At 36.8% G+C, this 9,872-nt stretch overlaps 1 protein-coding gene across 4 annotated transcripts; it reads left to right on the top strand.

The window, feature by feature from the left end:
* The first annotated feature begins 2,915 nt into the window (after positions 1 to 2,915).
* On the top strand, positions 2,916 to 6,880 carry LOC109219589. 4 transcript variants are annotated; one of them, XM_019384051.1, is made up of 4 exons: positions 2,916 to 3,162; positions 3,279 to 3,319; positions 5,135 to 5,191; positions 5,967 to 6,880. In XM_019384051.1, exon 4 carries the CDS (start codon positions 6,022 to 6,024, stop codon positions 6,808 to 6,810), a length of 789 nt encoding a protein of 262 aa, XP_019239596.1. In that variant the 5' UTR covers positions 2,916 to 3,162; positions 3,279 to 3,319; positions 5,135 to 5,191; positions 5,967 to 6,021; the 3' UTR covers positions 6,811 to 6,880. The 4 variants fall into 4 exon arrangements, with proteins under 4 accessions (XP_019239596.1, XP_019239594.1, XP_019239595.1 ...); XM_019384049.1 differs by having other exon boundaries at positions 5,676 to 6,880; XM_019384050.1 differs by lacking the exon at positions 3,279 to 3,319.
* The last annotated feature ends 2,992 nt before the right edge of the window (positions 6,881 to 9,872 follow it).

Raw genomic sequence — 9,872 nt, 5'->3', positions numbered from 1 at the left:
CAGTCTTGGCAGGTGCAATCAAGATCCCATGGGCAGTGACCAGTGAAGGGGCATTTGAACCACACATTCTTTTCTTCTTGTCAAAATATTGGCACCAGTCATGTCTTCCATGATGCTTTGTATATTCCAGAAAAAACTCTCCATCAGGTTCTGGGTATGTATCTGTGGTATCTTTGGGTTGAATCATTTGGCAAGAGAAGATGGTTTTATTGGGTTTTTTGAGATGGGAATGGTCAAAGCTTATACAAACGGTTTTGTCACTTCTCTTGGTAAAAGTTAGTTCACCAGATTGCAGAGGTTCTTCAGGTTCCCTTAGCTTTTCGTAATTTGTGATCCAAGAGTCAGGAAGAATTTTGACTAGCTCATCTCTGGAAATCTGTCTGGGTATTTGGGTGCACATGGTGTTCCCTTTGGTAGCATCAATATTTAAGAGTAAAGCATTTTCTCCTCCGAGGAGACAGAGATCCATGGCATGATTTGGACTCGCCATGCTATTTGGTGGTGAAGAGTAGCTTGGATGGAATCTTTTGCTTGTGGGGCTCCTTGGATTTGGACTTGGATTTTTAGAGCTTCGGTTAGGTATGGGTCATAAAGGGACATGTTGAAATTTGGAAAGATAGTTATGAAGACAGTTCCGGCATTTAAGGTAACTTCTGAAGTACCCAAATTTGCATGTTGGTACTCCAAATATCTTGTATCTAGAAGAGAAAGTCGAGCTACGACAGGTTGACCTTTTCTTCCGTGGTATGTTAAAGCGATTCGGATAGCACCAAAATGAATATGGGTAAAACCATGATCTCTCCATTGTCTGGGAAAATCATCTGGTATTTGAAGAGTGATAAATTGTTCCTCTCGAGTGGCAAGAATAGGATGTTGGTCAAGTTTTGAGGCAGCAACATATTCTTTAACTCCTTTTGGTATGTGTTGGACTAAGGAACGAATTTGGGTCCATGGTGCAAAGGATTTTTTGGCAAAATCTGAGTAAGGGTTTATGAGGGGTAGTTCAGTGGAAGATACTTTTTGTTCATCAGGTAGTATATCTACTTCATAGAGGTAATCATATTTTTTGGACAAGGTTTTATATAGAGTAGGGGACATATTCATTATTGCAAGAGAAGAGGATGATGGAAATGACTCAGACATATTTAGTAAACTGTTCCTCCCTCCGAAAGGATGGGCTGGCTCTGATACCACTGTATAAAGAACGGAGGAAGAGACTCCAAGAAAGCAAACTAAATCATAGATACCAAAGTTTCCCTACAAAGGGGGCTGGCTTCAACAACCCATAAGGGACGGCTTGCCAAGCTACACAAACAGTTAAGTTGCTTATAGTCGCAAAAGTTTTCCTACAAAGGGGCTGGCTTCAACAACCCATAAGGGACGGCTTGCCAAGCTACACAACTCAGAAAACTTTTGTACTATAACCAACGTTAGCTGTTTATAACTCAGAAAACTTTCGTACTACAATAAGCTAACTTTCTTAGAGTATTCTTACTCTATTTTCATACATGGACAGGACTTTCCATCCATTCGAAAGAAAGAACAAGAGGAAAATTTAGAAAGCACTCATATGTAATATATCACAAGAAGTTTTTCAAAGGTTACAAGATGATTGCAAGATGATCTTCCAACTACTACAAGACCTCCTTTATATAGGGCTAGGAGGTTATTACAAGATAAACTTACATGATAAAATAAACCTATCTTACATGGCAAACTTATCTTACAAGTGGGTCCTTCTAAGCATGTGAAGGAATTTAGGCAAAACAACTAAAAAATACCTGAAAACATGTGAAAGGGGTGAAATATACATGGTGTAGCATGTGAAAATATGTGGGAGCATGTGACGCCATGTGAAAGTATGGTGCTGCATTTGATGAAGCATGTGGAGGCATGTGGAAGCATGTGAAAACAAGTTGAAGTGGGGCCCGGATAATATGGAAAGATGTTGAAATTTGTCTTGGCTTGGGTAGGATATTTTTGAGGGTTTTTTAGTGGCTAATCTAGGATTATGGTGGGATTAGCAGGGATTTAGGTAATTATTCTTCATTGATTCTAGGGTTGTCTTCTAGGCATCTTTTCAAATATCTTGTGTAGTAACGCCTGGAATTTGACGGTCCTTCTTCGCGGTGCTCTTTCTCTTTCGGATTGAGAGATGTAATCCGCAACCTTAACCTGGAAATGTCTTGAGTGATCTTTTCTCGGATGACTTCGTATGGGGTTTGATATTCTTGTGCTGCTGCCCGGACTCTTTCCCAGTGAGGATGATTGCTTGTATAATTCCAGCTTGCCCAATCTTTTGGCCATATCTCTTTCGGAATGCACCTATTTTGCTGAAAAAGGATTCTTTGTGCCTCGCTATATTCTTCCTCCATTGATAAAATGGACACGGGAAATTTCCACCAGAATGATGCCTCTGCTTGCGCCTAGAATTTTCCATTAATAATCTTTACTGGCCTATGAAACATGAATACCTTTGCTGTGTAGGAATCATTGAAACATTTCATCCAGTATCTTCTAGGTTTGAACCATAGCAAAAATATTTTAAGAGCTGGTGCAATGTTATCGAAATCCTTGAAGATGTTGCATTTGAATTCCATGAAAATATAATACTGATGGCATAGCACTACAAAAAAAAACTTGATTTAGCGACGGAATTCTGCGACAAATAACATTTCGTCGCTACTTAGCGACGGATTAACTACGAAAAATAGTGTTTGGTAGCAAAAAGGTAAATAGATGAATAAGTATCTAATTTAGCGACAAAATGAAAATTCCGTCGCTAAAAATTGGCGCCCACGTTTTAGCAACAAAATAAGCGAGGAAATTTTGGTAACAAAATTTATTACAATTGAGCGACGTATTTAGCGACGGATTCCGTACGTTGCTAATCTTGCTTCTTTAATGACAGTATATTTACCCTTGTTGCAATGGATTTTTTTGTCGCTAGGTATTAAAAAAAATAAAATTGCATCCAAATAAGTTTTGCTGCTATTTTCACCTTTGCTTGTCATAAGATCAAAACATAAGTTCTCCCTCACAGAAGAATACAAGTAACGAGCCCATTTCCTCCTCCTTCTTCTTCTTCTCCTCTAATCTTCCACTAATCTTGCACTAATCTTCTCAGATGGGCTACTAGTTCATCTCTTTTCTAAAAGACTGGTATGTTTCTACTTCTTTCTCCATTTATTAGCAAATTTTCTACAGTAAATTTTTTAGGGTTTTGGTAGATGTAAAATAAATCAAGCATTTCGCTTCTTCTCTCTTTTTCTTTGTAGTATGTAAAGTCAAATATGAAGTAGGAGCTGACATATTCTGGGTATGTCTCATTTGTGCATAAATATGTAATATTTTTACTACTTTTTGTTGCTAAAATCTGATATGGGGATTTTTTTGTGTTGAACTCTTGATTAATACCAATTTTGGTGATATTTGGTGATTAAAATCAAAATGAAGTGTCTTGAGACCTGTGTGAGTGAAGTTAGCCTTCACTCACCAGTTGTTGTCGGTTTGGTGAAACCCACCCAATTCATTCTTGTCCCTTAAGCTAATTTATTTCAGATCCTTTTACTTTTCTACTCAATTATATACCCACCAAGTGTTTGTATCTGTCCTAGACCTCTATGTTGTCATTGCTTGAGCTAAAACTTATTGGGCAATACTATTTGAAGTTTAAAGTTTATTTTAATCCATGTTTGAAAGGGGAAGCTTGAATAACTCAATAATCATCATACTTTGTGTTTGAGAATTTTAATTTTAATTTTTAATTTTTTTTCTGTGAAGCAAATGGATTAACAAAGTGGTAGTCAACAATGATATTACATAATTCAACTTAAGAAATTTTTAAAAATGGAGTTGCCAAAATTATCTGTGCTAAGTGATCGCATTCGAAAAAACGAGATCTTTTTTTGTTGTACTGTTGGCCGCGTAGCTGCAAGCATAGTGAATCCAATTGTGATGCCTTAATTCTGTTTTGCCCACCTCCAACTACTTTTTCTTTGATGGTGTATGTCATAGGAGCATCCATGTAATGAATAGTAAGTGAAATCTAATTGATATTTTCCTATCACCTTTTCTTCTTTTCTTTTCAATCAAACGCAGCATGAGTTATGGTGGGTACATTCTGAGGAATCACATTCTTCAGAAACTTGAGTTATTTTCTTTTGATAACCGAGAATGTAACCTTAATGTTAGTTTTGTCACTTGATGCGTAAAAAGGAACATCAATGAATAGTTTATTTCTGTGATGTTTCTGGTTGAAAGCCTGTAAGCAATTGGCTAAAAGTGAAATTAACATATTATCCAGCAGAATAATGCTCATTTGGCAAAGTTTTGCTTCTTTCAACTAGAGTTCTGCAATTTGAGTAACTTAAGCTTATAGAACGTGATAAGAAAACTCTGGTTGCTCGTGGCATTGTAAATTCATCCACCCCTTTTTTTCCTCCGTATGTCATGTGGTACAACCATATATATTCTACTGCCTTGTCCCTGTTTTGATGCGTCATTTTCATGTCTTGTGTGTTATTTCATTTCTCAATTTAAATACATCCCAGTGGTCCTTGTGAGTCCTGGTATGTCATAATATTATAACAAAAAAGCCCGATCCCTACGAATTCATTATCTCTGGTGGTTGCGGTGAGATTTTCACGTCGATACACATGCCCTGTTTGGTGATTATTTCGTGTGATCTCCCACAAATATCAAGTGAACTTACTGTATGGCACCATTCATACCAATAGTGGATAACTCTCGTGAATGAGTCGAGGAAGTTTCTAGGCAGTCTTCTCCTGTAATTCCCTTCTTTTGTATCCCTTTTTTGTAGCCTCATGTGACTGGTGATGACAAAGACCCTATTAAAAAAACTAGGCAGCCATCTCTTGTTAATACATTATTGTATCTCCACTTTGTGTTGCATCACATATAAGTTAATATTGAAATTTCGATTATCGAATGTCAACACGTAGCTCCTAGTACTTTTAATGTCATCCTTATTTTTTGTGCTTTTATTTTCTATTTCCTTGAAATATGAGTTGTGTAGATTTTTGCATCTGTACCTTTGTGGTTCTTTATACTACAAAATAGATCTATGTGGTATTCTTTTTGCATCCGTCTGAATAAAATTATTTTTTCTCAGCTTCATTTCAAGAAAAGGAACAAAACGATCTCAAAGATTTCTGATGGATTAGTTAAGGTATTGGTATCTTTATATTAACTTATACATAGGCCTAAATTTATTTTGTTTGGCATATATTTTACTGTCACTCTCTCTCTCTCTCTCTCTGTGTGTGTGTGTGTCTCTCTCTCTCTCTCCCCCATTCTTTTCTTGTTATTCTTTGCGTTTTCTTAAAATGAAATGTGAATGTTATTTAGAATTTTAGCTTTTTCACAAATGGTTAATCTTACATATAGTCACAACTAGGGATGCAAGATAATTTTTAATTGTCTAAAAATATTCACATAAGTTACATTAGCTTTCGGATGTATTTGTAATGTTCTGATGTATTTGAGATTATTTATATATAGTGACTGCTAGGGATTTATTTGTGATGTTCTGATGTACATTATCTTTCTGATGTGTTTGCGATCTATTTAATCTTTTCTTTACTTTATTCTAGTGTATAACTTATCAAAAAATAATAATATCTGTTTGTCTTTTGAATTTTAATATTAAATAGGAAAATGGAGACTCTAGAGCGTGGTTGGATGTATGAGAGGTTGGATGGACGAGGGGGTATTAATTCTTGTTTCATATCCGGTGTGGATAAATTTCTCCACTTTGCATGTTCTCAACGAAATCACATGAGTGGTGACAATGTTAGATGTCCTTGTAAAAAATGTCACAACACTAAATTCATGGATGTTGAAACCGTTAGATTACACCTTTTGCAATTTGGATTTGTTGAGAATTATTTTGTTTAGATATTTCAAGGGAAAAAATGTCTAACTAATGGGTTGTCTTCTAGTAGTAACTTGAATGGTGGTGCTCAACCAGAATTTGGATATGAGAATCCATACCGACGAATGATTCTTGATATAGCTGGGCCCAATATTATTCAAGGTTCAACTTGGCAATCTGATAGTAATGTTGAACCTGAGTCATCTCATCCTAATGAACCTTCAATGGAGGAGGAGCCTAATCCTGAATCCCAGAAGTTCTATGATTTGCTACAGGCTGCCGATGCAGAATTATATCCTGGTTCTTCTCTCTCTCAACTTGAAGTAGTTTCTAGGATGTTAAACATTAAAATGGAGAATTCTTTGTCACAGAGGGGTTATGACCAAATGATGCAACTGTTTAAAGATGTTTTACCTAAAGATAACATAGTGCTTGATAACTATTATCAAACTAAGAAGCTAGTGCGTAGCTTGGGTTTGCCCGTGAAAAAGATTGATTGTTGTAATTCGGGATGTATGTTGTATTGGGGTGAGGACGAGGGCCTCACATCTTGTAAATTTTGTGGATATGAGAGATATAAGCGTCGTGTCGGCTCCCGTAAGAGGAAATTGGTGCCTTACAAGAAAATGTTTTACTTTCCTTTGATTCCTAGATTGCGGAGATTATATGCATCACATGCTACAGCAGCTGACATGAGATGGCATCATGAGCATATACAAGAGGAAGGAGTAATGCGTCATCCATCAGACTCTGAGGCTTGGAAGCACTTTAATGAAACTCATTCTTTTTTTGCTGTTGAACCAAGAAATGTGAGGTTGGGGATGGTTTCCAACCATTTGGTCAATCTAGGAGGAAATATTCTTCGTGGCCAGAGATTGTCACTCCATACAATTTACCTCTGTGGATGTGCATGAAAGAGGCATATATATTTTTAACTGTCATTGTTCCAGGACCGACTAATCCTAAGCAAAAAATTGATGTTTATCTACAACCTCTAATAAAAGAACTGACATTGTTGTGGGGGGAGGGTGTAGAAGCATTTGACATCTCAAAAAAACAAAACTTTCAATTAAGGGCAGCTTTGATATGGACAATCAGTGACTTTCCGGCATATTCTATGTTATCAGGATGGAGTACCTTTAATTAGCAAATGCGATGGTCACTGGTTCGCAAATGCGAGACCAGTTCCGCAAATGCGATGGTCCCTTGGTAGACAAGAGTTCGCAAATGCGAACTTAAATGTCGCAATTCCCAAGCCTGATGGGTTCGCAATTGCGAACCCATGTTCGCATTTCCCATATTTGAGGCCTGCAATTTTTCATACTTAGACGAATTTTCAACCCATTTCTTCATTCTTTCAAACTCAAACACTCCATAGGCGATTTTCCAAGAAACTTATCTTCTCCAAATCATTTGTAAGTAAATTTTTACTTAACTTCTTCAATCTTTAACATCATTAAACATGTTTCATCTTAAAATCAAGGATTTTCATGGGTGAAAAAGGGGATTTTGGGTAGAACCTAGGTTTTCTTAAAATTGGGGATTTGGACCTCAAATTGAGGTCCGATTTCAAAATAAATCATAGATATGAACTTGTGGGGGAATGGGTAATCGGGTTTTGGTTCGAACCTCGGGTTTTGACCACGTGGGCCCGGGGGCATTTTGGGAATTTTTGAGCAAAACTTTGGGAAATTCATTTTCATGCATTCAAATTGATTCAATTAGCATTTGTTGATACATTCAAGTAATTTGTGACTAGATTCGAACGATTTGGTGGTGAATCGAGGGGTAAAGCTATTCTAGAGGCTTGAGTTGAGTTTGGAGCATTCGAGGTAAGTGTTTGATCTAACTTTGGCTGGAGGGAATAGGATTAGAGTATTGTTTACTAGTTGCTAATTGTCGAGTACGGTGTATAGGCATGGTGGCGAGTATCTATACACTGGTGTCTAGCATGACCGTGAGTCCTTATTTGTGCTTATTCTAATTTTGTTGTGATTCTTCCTTGGGGAATTGATGATTTCTATATAATGTGAAGAGTATGAGAAAGAATTGTGATTATTCCCTTGCCGGGCTATATTCGTATAGTGATTATCTCCCTTGCCGGGATGTGAAGGTTATTATTGTTGTTCCCTTGCCGGGATTTAACTGTTTGCTTGTGTTTCCCTTGCCTGGACTTCTATTACTGTTTGTCTATCCCCTCGCCCCCATTGGCTGTGATTGTTGCTTGGGTGAGGAAGAGTGATAAAGCACGAAGGTTGATGTCGTGCACGATTTGTGTTGAGGATTTACTAATGCGCGAAGGAACATTCCGTGCCATGTCTTGATTATTAATGCACGAAGGAACATTCCGTGCCATGTTTTTATTATTAATGCACGAAGGAACATTCCGTGCCATGTCTTGATTATTAATGCACGAAGGAACATTCCGTGCCATGTTTTGATTGTTAATGCATGAAGGAACATTCCGTGCCATGTTTTGATTGTTAATACACGAAGGAACATTCCGTGCCATGTTTTGATTATTAATGCACGAAGGGACATTCCGTGACATGTTTTGATTATTAATGCACGAAGGGACATTCCGTGCCATGTTTTGATTATTACTCTCGTTGACTATTGTAGTTGTGCCGTTTCATTCCTTATTTATTGATTTTGTATTTTAAACTGTTACAGCCCCTATAGCATGCTCGCCTCCCTCTCGACTGGTTAATTTCTGTATTCTTTACCGTTACAAATATATGTATTGAGCTGCACATGTTTGTTTGGTAGTCCGGTCTAGCCTCGTCACTACTTCGTCGGGGTTAGGCAAGGCACTTACCAGCACATGGGGTCGGTTGTGCTGATGCTACACTTCTATGCTCTTTTGCACAGATCACGGAGCCGGGGCAGCTTTTGGACAGCAGTAGTTGATTGGGAGCTGACGTCAGTCCGGGGATTTCGAGGTAGCCTTGCCGACGTCCGCATGGCCCGGAGTCTCTTCTATCTTTACTTTAGTTTGTTATCCTTTGTACCGGAACAAACAGAATTATGTTTTTATTCAGACGTTGTATTTAGCATTCTCTAGACGTTCGTGAGTTCGTGACTCCAGTTCTTGGGTAGAGGATTCTGTTAAACTTCCGCATTTTCTTTCAGTTAGTTATATGTTGAGACTTCCGCTTTATCATATTACGTTTTGATTTTATGTAATGATCGATAATTGCTAAAAGAAGTGAATTAATTTGGCTTGCCTAGCTCCTACTAGTAGGTGCCATCACGACTCCCGAGGGTGGGAAATTCGGGTCGTGACATAGTCTCTCTGAACGTGCGTTGCACGTTTATCTCATATCATTATTATAAAGTTTGTATTACACTATAGTGAATTTTTATCATATGCGTACTTAAGAATTTTTTTAGTTATAAGGGCATTTGGACACACGTTATTTGCAATTAAATATTTAATTTACAATTTTGTCTATTAGTTTAATTTTAATTTTAAATTAAAAAAAATGAACCTAAAAGTTTTGTTTGAGTATGGTAATGTTTCCCTCACAAAAGTTCTAACTTCTTCTCTACGTGAAATTCATGTCAAATATATCAACTTCAAATTTAACTCAAAATACTAATTTTTCAAACTTCAACCAAATATGGTCCAAACATAACAATTTAAAATGAATAAGTAATCAGTATGTACGGTTAACAATTGTAAAATAAATTTCTTTTTTGTTGGTTAACAAATAAATTTTTTAGAATATTAAAAAATGTACTTTCAAAACTTTAATATACGTATGATAAAACTATTGGGAGTATTATTGTTTATGAAAGAAAAGTCTAAATGGGAAAAACATGAAATTGACTCAATGATGACATCGATATAGGTTTGCTTGAGGAACACACATCTTTCTCTTCCTTTCTAATGAGAGACAAAGTTCCATTGTAAAAAGGAATCATTTCAAATACGGAGTATATTTTTTCCTCCATTTTCAGTTCACATTTTACC

Source organism: Nicotiana attenuata, unplaced genomic scaffold (genome assembly GCF_001879085.1).
Source record: "Nicotiana attenuata strain UT unplaced genomic scaffold, NIATTr2, whole genome shotgun sequence".
Classification (NCBI taxonomy): domain Eukaryota; kingdom Viridiplantae; phylum Streptophyta; class Magnoliopsida; order Solanales; family Solanaceae; genus Nicotiana; species Nicotiana attenuata.
Note: the sequence above shows the minus strand (reverse complement) of the source record. Positions and strands in the feature narration are given on the sequence as shown.